At 47.2% G+C, this 12,600-nt stretch overlaps 1 protein-coding gene across 4 annotated transcripts in view; it reads left to right on the top strand.

Moving 5' to 3' along the window:
- SPON1 (spondin 1) overlaps positions 1-11,526 on the top strand; it is a 251,437-nt gene extending 239,911 nt beyond the window's left edge. The window contains exons 12-18 of one of the 4 annotated variants that reach the window (XR_008663460.1): positions 5,148-5,318; positions 5,410-5,577; positions 6,315-6,479; positions 7,812-8,075; positions 9,842-10,012; positions 10,576-10,678; positions 11,338-11,526. Coding sequence is in view for 2 of the 4 variants with exons in the window: in XM_055317861.1 (XP_055173836.1) it covers positions 5,148-5,318; positions 5,410-5,577; positions 6,315-6,479; positions 7,812-8,075; positions 9,842-10,005 (932 nt within the window). In the remaining 2 variants the exon portion in view is untranslated. Of the gene's footprint in view, positions 1-5,147; positions 5,319-5,409; positions 5,578-6,314; positions 6,480-7,811; positions 8,076-9,841 lie in introns of all 4 variants that reach the window. The other 3 variants (XR_008663459.1, XM_055317861.1, XM_055317860.1) reach the window with 3 other exon arrangements.
- The last annotated feature ends 1,074 nt before the right edge of the window (positions 11,527-12,600 follow it).

Genomic DNA, 12,600 nt, shown 5'->3' with positions numbered 1-12,600 from the left:
CACCAGGCCCTGGACTCTAGTGGCTGGTGGTGACCACTAGGGAAGACCCCATCTCCAACAATGTCTTGAGGGCTCTAAAAACCTATAGGTCTTAGGACAGCAAAAGATTTTTTTTTAATATTTTATTTATTCATGAGAGACAGAGACACAGGCAGAGGGAGAAGCAGGCTCCCTGCGGGGACTCGATCCCCAGACCCCAGGATCACGACCTGAGCCAACGGCAGATGCTCATCCACTGAGCCATCCTGGTGCCCCCAGAAGAATTCTTGATTGTCTCCCCAACTCCCTCCCCAGCCACGGGATCAATTATACATCAGTCACTAAAGAGCTAGCAAACATCTTACTACAAATCACAAATGGAACAAGCAGCCTGCTTCTGGGCCTTAACTCCAGTCTCTTTGTAAGAAACAGGCCAACACTGGATCTAGAGCCGGTGCCCTAATTCTGTGTCATTTGTGGACCCTCATGTCTCACTTCCACCTGAGTTCGAGCACCTTCTTCCTGTGTCAGGGCCTCTGGGCTGATGGCAAGAACTCTCTCTGCATCTGCTCAGTGATCAGGCTCGAGCTATGAGCTTGTGCCACCTCCATCATGATGGCTCAAGCTCCAGAATGGCGCTGAGCTGCCAGCTGTGCAGAGGTCAGCCACCTTCTTTGCAGGGCCCACTCGCTCTCTCCACCTGGACTGGATTAACTATCTCAGAGGTGCCATGTGGGGCAATAGGGAGCCCAAAGGCTGGTTTATGGCAGGAAGAAAACCACTTCCAAGCCGAGGGTAACTGAAGGAAGCTCATCCAGTGCAGGTCATTCACCCTCCGGCTCCTCTGGGGGTGGTCCTAAATACCCCTCCGGCCTGTACTCCCACGCTGGTTTATTGCCATTCATGCCTTTGAGAGGCACTTCGGAGGGGAGTGAACCCTTCCATCCCCATGTGTTCTAGATATTAATCCCTTATCAGAATTGCAGATATTTTCTCTCCTCCCTTAAGTTACCCGTTTACTTTTGACCCCGTCCTATTGAACAAGTTCCAAATTTTCATGGAATCTGGTTTGGCTCTTTGGTTGCTATGCCTTTGGTGTCCTGTCCAAGAAATTACTGCTAAATTCAACGTCATGAGGGTTTTGCCCTGTGTTTTCTCCTAAGAGATTTACAGTATTAGCTCTGATGTTTAGGTCTCTGATCCATTTCAAGGTAATTTTGGAATATGATCTTAGGTAAAAGTCTACCCTCATTCTTACGTAGGTGGATACCCAGATTTCCTAGCACTGTCTACTGGAAAGACTGTCCTTCCTCTATTGAATGGTCTTGGCACCCTTGTCAAATTATTTGCCGATTTATGTGAGACTTTGTTTCTAGTCTTGCTCTCTGTCCATTGGTCTCTACGTCTGTCCCTAGGCCAGTACCACTCGGTTTTGATTACTGTAGCTTTGTAGTAAATTTTTGTAGGAAGTATGAATCTTACACCTTTGTTCTTTTTCAAGGTTATTTCGATTATTCAGGGGCCCTTAAGACTCCCTATGAATTTTAGGATAGATTTTTTTTCCCATTTCTGTGATTGTGCCTGCTTTTTGTGCCCAGTGTACATGCTCTCCAGAACCTATCCCACTCAAAGCCAGATAGCGTTCTCTCGGGCCCACACCCAGTTACTTTCTTCACTTGATTATTTGGGGAGTGGTTAGAATAGGAAGGAAGCAGAGACCCCTCTGGACGTTCGGAAGGAACTCTACAACTACACAAATGTACATCTTACTGTAGCAACTACATCTTGGTTTCTTCCTACTTCTCTGGGCCAGCCCTCTAGGCCAGGCCTCATCATCAGACCCCTCCTCCATCCCAGGCTGCTGCCCACCTTCCAGGCCACCACCAGAGGGATCTTTTACAAAGATCCGATCACGTCACTCCCCAGCTGAAAAATTGTGGCTCCCTCTTGCCCACATGCAAAATCCTCAGCTTCATTTACTAGGAAAACAGTCCCGCAGAGAGCCAGGGTAGAGACTGGGGAAAAGGAGCACGCTGCCACACAGCCACACAGTGAATGTTAGTTACAGTGTCAATAAAGGCACCTGTGGACAGCCATTTGGGGTGGCTGCGGGGGGGGGGGGGTGGACACCAGAAGAGTGGAGGGAGCTCTTCCTGTTAGTAGATACTCAGGTGGGGGGTGACTGATTCCCCTTCCTGGGGTAATCTCTTGCCAGGTCCTGGAAAGCCTGACCTAGGGCTTGTCAAGACCTGTACCCCTAACCACTCTGACTCTGGAACATAATGTTCTTGTTCGGTGGTACATACATGCTGCCTTTAGGTAGCCTTGCCTTTGGGTCTAACATGTGGGTTCCAGCAGGGACATCTTACTACGCATACCACCAGCACTGCTCATAGGTTAAACAACCACGTGTAGACATCACACATGTGCTAATGACAGCTGCAGACATATGCAGGCTGGACTCACACTCAATCCTTCTTTTTAGCTCCGTCTCCCAATACCATGTATGTGAACACTCTATACAGGGGTGTTTGCATCAGCTTTCCCTTCACCTTAAATGCAGATATCCTTTACCCAACAAAAGTATACCCAGATGTGCCCTTTGGGTGAAATCTTCACACACACACACACACCCCTCAACTCCAAGAAGAGGTTTTTTTCCCTCCTTTTATGTTCAATTCCGTGGGCGGGCTTGCCTTTATCATACTTTCCATACCTGGAATTATTGTGCCCATCTCTTTCTAAAGTAGAACAAGATCCAGGTCTTACACATCCTTTTAACTTCAGAACATACCATTAAGCTTTCAAAGCATTTAGTACGTACACCTTTATCCATATGAATAAGTGCTTTTTAAGAACAAGCGGGCCGACACACACACCTGTGTTCCCACCAGGAGCAGCACCCCACCACTACTTGGAGGCAGGCCTACCAGGCCATGCCGAGAGCTCTGATTATCTTTTCCACCAACATCCAGAGTATCTCCTCCATGACGATGGCCTTTGCTAACACCAGGATAGGAGCCAATGCACATACAGCCCAAGATATCAACAGAGAAGGCTGGTTATACTGCCTTCCTCGTTCTTCCTCTAGCACACACAGACATTCCTGCTCCATCCCACCATTTTCTCCCCATTGTAACCAGCCTCAGTAGAGGCAATGAGAGGTCTGTGGTCACGGAGCGTAATCTGCTGGTTGGGTACAGATCCATCCAGTGTCCGTCCTCAGGTCTCTATGTCCAAAAGCCAGTCACAATCTTTACCCTCAGGAACCAAATTCTCATCCATTCTTCTAGACCGGGAACTGGCAGCTTTAGACAAGAACTATAAAATCTCTGGTTCCTCAGAGCAAAGGAGCTTACACGGTATCTCAGAATATATAGAATATCTTTCTAGCACTGTCCAGAAGAAGTTTCTGTGATGAAGGAGTTCTGTATTGTCCAAAATGGTAGCCACTAATCACACATGGCTACTGTGTACTTAAAATGCAGTTAGTGACTGAAGAAGGGAATTTTTCATTTTATTTAATGGTCTTAGGTGTAGGATACATCCTAGATTATCTACAGGTAGGATTTGAGATTATGATTTATCTTAAATTTTACTTGATGTATAATAAAACATTCTTGTATCCATTCAAGCAGCTTTCAAATGCATTGTCATGGAATAAGGAGTAATCTTGAGTGGCCCATGCGTCTGGAAAGTGGGGATGTCATCTCAGAGAATAATTCCTGGTTTCAAGATGTATCTACCTTTTAAGTTCCCTTCCATCCTCAACTGCTAACTCTCCTTCAATGCCACCCAATTCTTTTTTCAGGTTTACTTCCAGGATATTTAACATAGAGCGTTACATTAGTTTCGGGTGTACAATACAATGATTCAATGATTCTGTACATTCCTCAGTGCTCGTCATAAGTACTCTTAATCCCCCTCCCCTCTAATGACTATTGGTTTCTCTGTAGTTGAGGCAAACCAAAAAAGACTCCTTTCGTTTTTGTTTCTGAAATTCCGCACTGAGTGATGAAATCCCATGGGATCTGTCTTATTTCACTTAGCATTATACTCCCTGGCACCGTCCATGTTGTTGCAACTGGCAAGATTTCAGTCTGTCATAGGGATAAATAATATTCCATTATATACATACCCCCCATCTTCTTTATCCATTCAGCAAGTGATGGACACTTAACACTGCTCCCGTAATCTGGCTATTGTAAATAATGCTACAATTCATATAGGAGTGCGTATATCCTTTCAAGTTAGTGTTTTTGTATTTGGATACTCAGTAGTGTGATTACTGGACCCTACAATAATTCTATTTCACGAGCCTCTATACTGTCTTGCATAGTGGTTGCACCAGCTTGCATTTCCCATCAACGTTTTACAAGGGTTCCTTTCTCTCCACATCCTTGCCAACACTTGTTTCTTGTGTTTTTGATTTTAGCCATTCTGATAGGTGTGAGGTAATAGCTCATTTTAGTTTTGATTTACATTCCCATGGTAAGTCTTTCCTTGTGTCTGTTGGCCATCTGTATGTCATCTTGGAGAAATGTCTGTTCCTGTCTTCTGGCCATTTTTTAATTGGATTACTCGGGGTGGGGGTTGAGTTTTACAAGTTCTTTATATATTTTGGATACTTTTATTTGAGGTCATTTGCAAATATCTTCTCCCAATCTGTAAGCTGCCTGTTTGTTTTGTTGTTTCCTTTGCTGTGCGGAAGCTTCTATTTTAACGTAGTCCCAATAGTTTATTTTTGCTCTTAACTCTTGCCTCAGGAGACCTATCTAGAAAAATGTTGCTATGGCCGATATCAGAAATTACTGCCTGTGCTCTCTTTCCGGTCTCACATTTAGATCCCTATTTTGAGTTTATTTTTGTGTATGGTGTAAGAAAAGGATCCAGCTCCATTCTTTTGCTGGCAGCTCTCCAGTTTTCCCAATACCATTTGTTGAAGAGACTGCCTTTTCCCCCTCCAAAACCATGTATTAGCACAAAAATAGACCTATAGATTAGCGGAACAGCACAGAAAACCCAGAAACAAACCCACAACTATATGGTGAATTAAACTTAGGCAAAAGAGGCAAGAATATGCAGTGGGAAAAAGTCACCAGTTCCTTGTCGATTGCTGCCCTGGGGAGTTGGGCGCACAGGCTGCAGCGTCTGCTGGTGTGTTGCAGACGGCTCCACCTGCACCATGTCCGAGTGGATCACCTGGTCACCCTGCAGCATCTCCTGCGGCATGGGCATGCGGTCCCGGGAGAGGTATGTGAAGCAGTTCCCCGAGGACGGCTCTGTGTGCACGCTGCCCACTGAGGAGACGGAGAAGTGCACGGTCAACGAGGAGTGCTGTGAGTAGGGGGCGCCCAGCAAGTGGGGGTGGGGCGGTGCTCCCGCCGAGGCCGGAGGCCGGATGCGGTTCCAACTGGGCTGGCCTCTCAGCTCCCAGCAGCTGCCTGATGACCGAGTGGGGCGAGTGGGATGAGTGCAGCGCCACCTGCGGGATGGGCATGAAGAAGAGGCACCGCATGGTCAAGATGAGCCCGGCGGACGGCTCCATGTGCAAGGCCGAGACATCCCAGGCAGAGAAGTGCATGATGCCCGAGTGTCGTGAGTGGGTGTGGGGCAGGGGCTGGGGGCGGCGTGGAGGATCACAGCACCCCTACTAACCCCAGAAACAAGGCCAGAGGCTGGGAGGGTGCTGGGAGAAAATGTGGCCCACTGTCCTTGCAAGATAAGGGCCATGAAGGAGACCCGGAGGGGCCTCCCTTGAGGGACATCCTGAGCAATGCTGAGATGGCAAGCTGCCGGCCTCTGCGGCTGAGTTTTATAGAACCCCAGAGTGTCTTGGGTGCGGAGGGTGGGGGTATAGTAATATTCAGGGAGGACAGCCAGTCCTCAGGGCCTAGGCCCCCACTCTTGTTCTGTATTGGACTTGCCTAGCCTCACAGCCCCTGCTCTATGCACAAATGTACAAGTACACAGGCCCACACATCACACAAGCATACACATGCACACAAGTACATGGACATCCTAGGGATTTCAGCAAGTGTACAAAAATGTATTGCATGGCTCTTGGGGGTTGGGTCGTGTTTCGGGGGGGGACTTGTGTATTCATATTACTGAATTACAGCTGACGTCCTGACCCCCAGGGGAGAGGCAGGAGAGTGACAAGAAGCTGAACCATTTCTTGCTCATTTGGGTTACCTGAAGCCATCAGACCATTTCACTTGACTCCAAGTGGGAGTCTGTCTCCCAAGAGTGGGAGACAGAGGGTAGGGGAGACAGGAGATCAAAGAAAGTCAAAAGAGCCTGTTCTCAGAGGCAACCCGTGGCTCTTGGCCTAGATACCATCCCCTGCTTGCTGTCCCCATGGTCGGAGTGGAGTGACTGCAGTGTGACCTGTGGGAAGGGCATGAGGACCCGCCAGCGGATGCTCAAGTCTCTGGCTGAACTTGGGGACTGTAACGAGGAGCTAGAGCAAGTGGAAAAGTGCATGCTGCCTGAATGCCGTAAGTCCTGGAGCTCCCGGTGCCCCCCTCCCAGCACCCTCAACCCAGTTCTCCAGTTACCTAGCACTGGGTGGAGATCCTACCGCCAGATCCTATAGCCCAGCTGCCTGCTGGGGAGAAAGAACATGGGCTTTGGGTCTCTGTGTTAACAAAGCTATTGACCTCTCAATGTCCTTCATAGCAAGAGGGGACCGCACCTCAACTATAAGCTGCTATGAAGTCCAAAATGGAGAGTGGGATGGAAACCACTTAGCAGGGGCTCCAGATGCCTGATCACGTAGGACTTGCCCTCCCCACCTCCACAATTGCCTGATCCATGGCTTTTCCATGCTTCTTCTATTCCTTCTCCCCGGCACCATTTACCTGTGACCCAAGGGTGGACATTACATCAGTGACTCCTGTGGTTTGCAGCCTTGCTAAGATGAGCCATGGAAAGCTCGATGCCCAACCCCAACTTGTCCCCAATCCCTGTGATGAGCTGTATTTCGTGGGCACTAACCTCCAAGGAGAGAGAGCTCATTTTTCTGGCTGGTCTTCGAAGTGAGCTTCTCTTTTAGGAGGTAGAAAGACACATTTGCTAGGAGGTTTTCTGGCTTCTTCTGAAACGCACTTGGTGTTTCATGCTCCCTCTTTCTTGTTCTTACTCAGGCTGCCTGCCTGGGTGCAAGTCCCAGGTTTGCCCCTTACAGGCTGCACAACCTTCAGCAGGTGACTTAGCACCCCTGTCCCTTACCTGTAAAATCACAGGAAACACTTCCTAGGTTGCTCTGAGGATTGAACCATGTAACTGGTACCAAGTGTCAAGCACTAGAGCAGACAAGCCTAGGCTGCCCTGGATGTTCCATACTACAGTTCCTGAGCTGTTTTAACCAGACTCCGTCAGGTGTTGGAGGAGACCCAGACCACCAAACTAAATGAGCCTGAGGCTCTTAATAACTAAGACTGACCCCGTGTTCATCCCAGTTCACCAGAGTTGGGGCTCCAGAAGTTCTGACCGAGACAGCTACCCATGTAAACATAGATTCACAGGGTGCACTGAAGGGAGAAGAAAGATTGAACACTTACTGTGCACCCGGAATAGGGCTGGGAGCATTATTTCCTCTTCTCCTCACAACCTAATGGGGAAAATACCATTATCCCCACTATCCAACCATGTGGGCTGGATGAAGTCGGCATGCTCTAGGAGCCTCAGTTTCTTCTGTAAATGGGCTAACAGCACCTTCTCTGCATTTCTCACAGGCTTGTGTTGAGATGTTCACAGTAAGGTGTAAATGGCCATATGTTGTTTCAGACATGAATGAGATACACTCATGCCCATCTGTGTCTTGCCAGCCATTGACTGTGAGCTCACCGAGTGGTCCCAGTGGTCGGAATGTAACAAGTCCTGCGGGAAAGGCCACATGATTCGAACACGGATGATCCAAATGGAGCCTCAGTTTGGAGGTGCACCCTGCCCAGAGACTGTGCAGCGAAAAAAGTGCCGCATCCGGAAATGCCTGAAAAACCCATCCATCCAGAAGTTGCGCTGGAGGGAGGCCCGAGAGAGCCGGAGGGGCGAGCAGTTGCGGGAAGAGTCTGATGGCGAGCAGTTCCCAGGTATCACTCTCAAGCCTGGCGTTCAGGGCAGCATTAAAGCAGGGGAGAGGAGGGCAGCTCTTGAACTGACAGGAGTTTGCGAGTTGAAGAAGGCATCTCAGGCACCAAGAATAGTACTTACAAAGGCACAGAAGTGCCAAAGAGCATGAGGCAGATGGAGCAGAGCGCAAGGGAACCAGGCTGGAGAGGTGGGGACCAAACCATAAAAAGTCCAGTGGGCTGCTGAGGATTTGAGCCTTGATTCTGCAGGAGGTTCTAAGCAAGAGGGGCTTTAATAATAGACCTGTGTTGAATGGCCTGGGGATGGCAAAAACAGAGGCCAGTTGTGTTTGTAGCCCAGGAAAAACACAGGGGTCGTGACCCCTACACTAGCATTAAAAAAAAAAAAGCCTTAATAACAGCTTATTCACTGTTGAATAAGCTGGTCCACAAGCAAAGACTGCAGTATCATTGGCAAATGGATGAAATAATGAGTTATTTCAGGTTTCAGTCCTGGGTATATAGGCTGATCGATGGTGTTTGGATTTCCTGGAGCGGGTGAGGAAGACGCCATATAAAACTGAAGGTTAAGGGGCATGCTGAGTTTCTATTTTAAATGATACAGCTCAAATTACCCTTTTCTTTTCCTTAAGACATTTCACCTCCACCAAGGACAATGAGAAAAACACAGATAGGAAGAGCTACCTGCTAGTTCACTTACCCCTCTGTTAAGGAGTGGCGCACTTTGGACACTACTCGGTCAGCCATTCAACAAACGTTCATTAAGCCCAACTATGTGCCAGGCAGGCGCTGTGCCATGGTCTTCTCCGTGAAACTTAGCATAGTATTGGATGGAGGGTCAAACATGCTTAGTTGTACGAGAGTAATACAGAGGGCCATGGAAACACTTCTAGGAGAGCTACCTCTGGGAGTCAGGAAAGTTGTTTTGTGTTTTTGTTGTTTAGTGAGAGAAAGAGCCCATAATAGTGAGCGGGACGGCAGGGGGAGGGGGGAGGCAGCACAGCACAGAGGGAGAGAACCTCAGGCAGATCCCCACTGAGTGCAGGGCTCAGTCTCATGACCCTGAGCTGAAATCAAGAGTCAGATGCCTAACTGACTGAGCCTCCCAGGCACCCCTGGGAAGCTTTCTTTGAGGGAGGCATGTTTATCTGTGTAGGGAAAATAACAAATTATACCTGAATTTACTTAGCATTTAGGAGGTCAAGTACAGGGGAAACAAAGCATTAGGAGAAAGTAGTTAACTGCATCCACAAGTCATCAAAATCATGATGATGATTATGTGGGTCAGTGACTTGGGCTGGCTCAGCTGGAAGGTCTAGACCAGCCTCACCTGTACTTCTGGGGCCTCCAAAGGGCTGGCTGGAGCCTCTCTCCATATGGTCTCTCCAGCAGTCTAGCCAGGCTTGCTTACCTGGTGGTGGGAGTGTTCCCAGCAGCGTTTTTCCTGTTTCCTCATGTCCCTGTTTCCTCATGTCCCACTGGCCAAAGCAAGTCATAGAGCCCAGCTCAGATTCTAGAGGTGGAGATACAGACTCTTGCCCCTTGATGGGAAATGCTACAAAGCACTTCTGGGCATTTCTGGCATTCGGTCACAGAGGGGCTGATGGTCCCTAAGGACTCTCTAACCATTGTGTAACTCAACCCATCATTTCATACAAGAGCAAAGAAGCCAAGACCAGGCAATCTGACAGCTGTATACTGGAGTTCAGCATTCAGTTTGGTCTCCCAATTTCTACTAGCCTAACCAGGTCTTCTCATGCTTCCAGGCTGTAGGATGCGCCCGTGGACAGCCTGGTCGGAATGCACCAAACTGTGTGGCGGCGGGATCCAGGAACGCTACATGACTGTCAAGAAGAGGTTCAAAAGCTCCCAGTTTACCAGCTGCAAGGACAAGAAGGAGATCAGAGCGTGCAATGTTCACCCTTGTTAACAAGGGTGTAAGTTTTCCACGGCTGCACCCTAGATTTGCACAGTCGCCAATGGCTGGAGTGTCTGTTTGCTTGTTGTTTAAGGCAATTTAAACCGTATACCCTAGTTTTCATTTCTGCGGTCCGGCCCGCCCAGTAGTCTTGTGGATGCCAGGGCCATCCTTTCTGTCCATGCTTGGTAGGCACAGGTTGCGCGGGGCTCCCTCGTCCCCCGCTGGCCCTCCTGCAGCACAGAAGCATCTGCCACCCTGTACTAGACAGAAATGTGTCCCTCTGGAGCATCCACCTGGGCCACCAACAAAAGCCTGGCCCTCCACGCGGAGAGGCAGCTGGGTGTGGGAGGGACTCCATGCCTCGGTCTCGGGGTACAGCAGGGAGGAGACAGCCCTGCCCAGACGGAGAGCGCAGCTTCCTCTCGTTCTTGCCTTCGGCCTGCTTGCTCTTGTAGGAACCTCTTGTTCGCCCGTGTCCTTCCATTTAGTGGAACTTTAGGTCCCTTGTTAAGTCTCCTTGTGGGGAAAACACAGCTGGTAGATGTGAAGAGCACTGATGTAGGGCGGCTTTTCTTTCAGAAATTCATCTCCCCTAATATTGGTTCCTGCTATCCCAGAGAAAGGAAATGATGGCTGCTTTAATGGAATGTAAGGTTGCCAATTCTTCTACCTGAGGTAAAAGGTACTAAGTCTAGAAAGTATTTTTCCCTAGCTTTTTTTTTTTCTTGGTGGGGGGGGGGCACAATTCTCCTGGGAAGCCAGCCTTATAAACCTTCTGACATACACCCTTACTAGAACCAGGGCCAAAGCAGCAAAACTGGCCTCTCTAGCAGTCCCAAACCTGCACTTTTAAAATGTTCTGACACACATCTAGACTTTGAAGTTTTCAAACCAGTTCTACCAAGAAAACATCTTTTAGTTACATAACGTCTGCCCACATCCCACCAGGCCATTGCTTCAACAAAATTACTATGTATACTTCAAAGGGGTTTTTTTGTTTGTTTTTTAAAAAAAATTAAGGTTTTATATGTAGAGAGAAAAAGGGTTTCAGAGACCAAGACAGACAGAAATCGAGGGAGAAAGGAGTATTCCAGAATCAGGCTGGGTAGGAAAATCTGGGGGGAAGCCAAACTTTACCTCAGCTTTCCACACCAGGGCTCTGGTCCTCCCATACACACGTAGCCAAGGCCGTGGTTCTCCATCCCCTTCTGAGCACTCATAAAGCCTCAAATTCAGGGATTCTGACTACCAAGAATTCGTGTAAAAGGACATTTTACTGAGCTGAGCACATCAGTTTTTACTCATTGATTTATTGTTAAAACTGTTTCATTTCTGTTGCAGGTTTTCATTATGCTTAATCCAAATATGTATCATGGATGAGATGCATACAATGTTTTGAATACACTACTTTAAGAATTTGCATTAAACACGTCAAGATATTTCCAAACACAACATATATATGATATAGCCCTGAATCTGTATTTTCTTTAACATCAGAGACTGTTCAATAAAAAACTCATTTGGGTCGGTCTGCTGTGTTTTTAAATTAAGTGTTCAGAAGGTTGAGCCTTTTTCGGTTATTCTCTACCTGAACCATCTTCAGCAAAAGATACTGTTTTTGTTCCCTCACTGGAGAAGGGCCATGATTACCACATCCCTGAGTCTTCTGGAACTTTGAGTTGTTTCCAATATTATTTTTGTAATCCTTACATGAATTGCTATCCTGCCCCACAAAGGAGAATATAAAGAAGTAAGTTTAATTTCGACAAAAAGTCTTGATACAGAATCTGCCCCCTTAGCCAACATAACTCTTAGCCATCTAGAGACATACTTATTTTCAACCCAAGAAGAATCAAAATTCCTTAAATCAGTGGCTCCTAAATAAGTCTAAGGACAAGCCACCCTAGTGTCTCATGTTCTTATCAGGTCTCTATGGTACACATTTTTAAATCTTAATTTTGGAGACTTAAAACCAGGTCACTGGTTAATGGCCAAGAATGTGTAACCTGTTTCTTATTACTTAAGTGTTACAGTTCTTTTGCAAGGGGGAATTAATAAGAAGCATCAAATCTCTTTCTTACTAAAGTCTTGGGTTAGGTAGTTTATAGTTCTCCTGGCAACCAAACCTTTGGAAATAAAGACTTTTTACTATGAAAATGAAATTTGTTTCAACTTCCAAATGAGATATTAAATAGATCATAAGACACCCAGTAAAAACCACCCATAAAGAGGAGCTATAATTGTACAGATTTTTACCAATGCCAAACGAGCTGTAACCCGATTTACATCCACATTTGAAGATGACAGTAAGTTCAGAGATCTATTCCCCAAGCAGACAAGGGGTCACTCACCTGGCACCTTCCTTGCCACTCCAGTAATTGAAGGAAATCTGTTGTAGCAATAGAAAATAAAGCCTGGGCTTCTTCAGACCCAGAACTGAAAAAATTAAAGACTCTGTGCTGTTTATAATTTAAACTTTGTGTATTAAACATGTCTTAGGCATACTCAAAGTCTAAATACTGCTGCTGGGAAGGGAAAGCACATTACACATTCTGATAGGACTACAATTCTCCAGAAACTCAGTCCAGGTCATATCGATGGATA

This window comes from Nyctereutes procyonoides, unplaced genomic scaffold, assembly GCF_905146905.1.
Source record: "Nyctereutes procyonoides isolate TBG_1078 unplaced genomic scaffold, NYPRO_anot_genome, whole genome shotgun sequence".
In the NCBI taxonomy this organism is placed as follows: Eukaryota; Metazoa; Chordata; class Mammalia; order Carnivora; family Canidae; genus Nyctereutes; species Nyctereutes procyonoides.
This window is presented reverse-complemented; position numbering and strand designations above follow the sequence as displayed.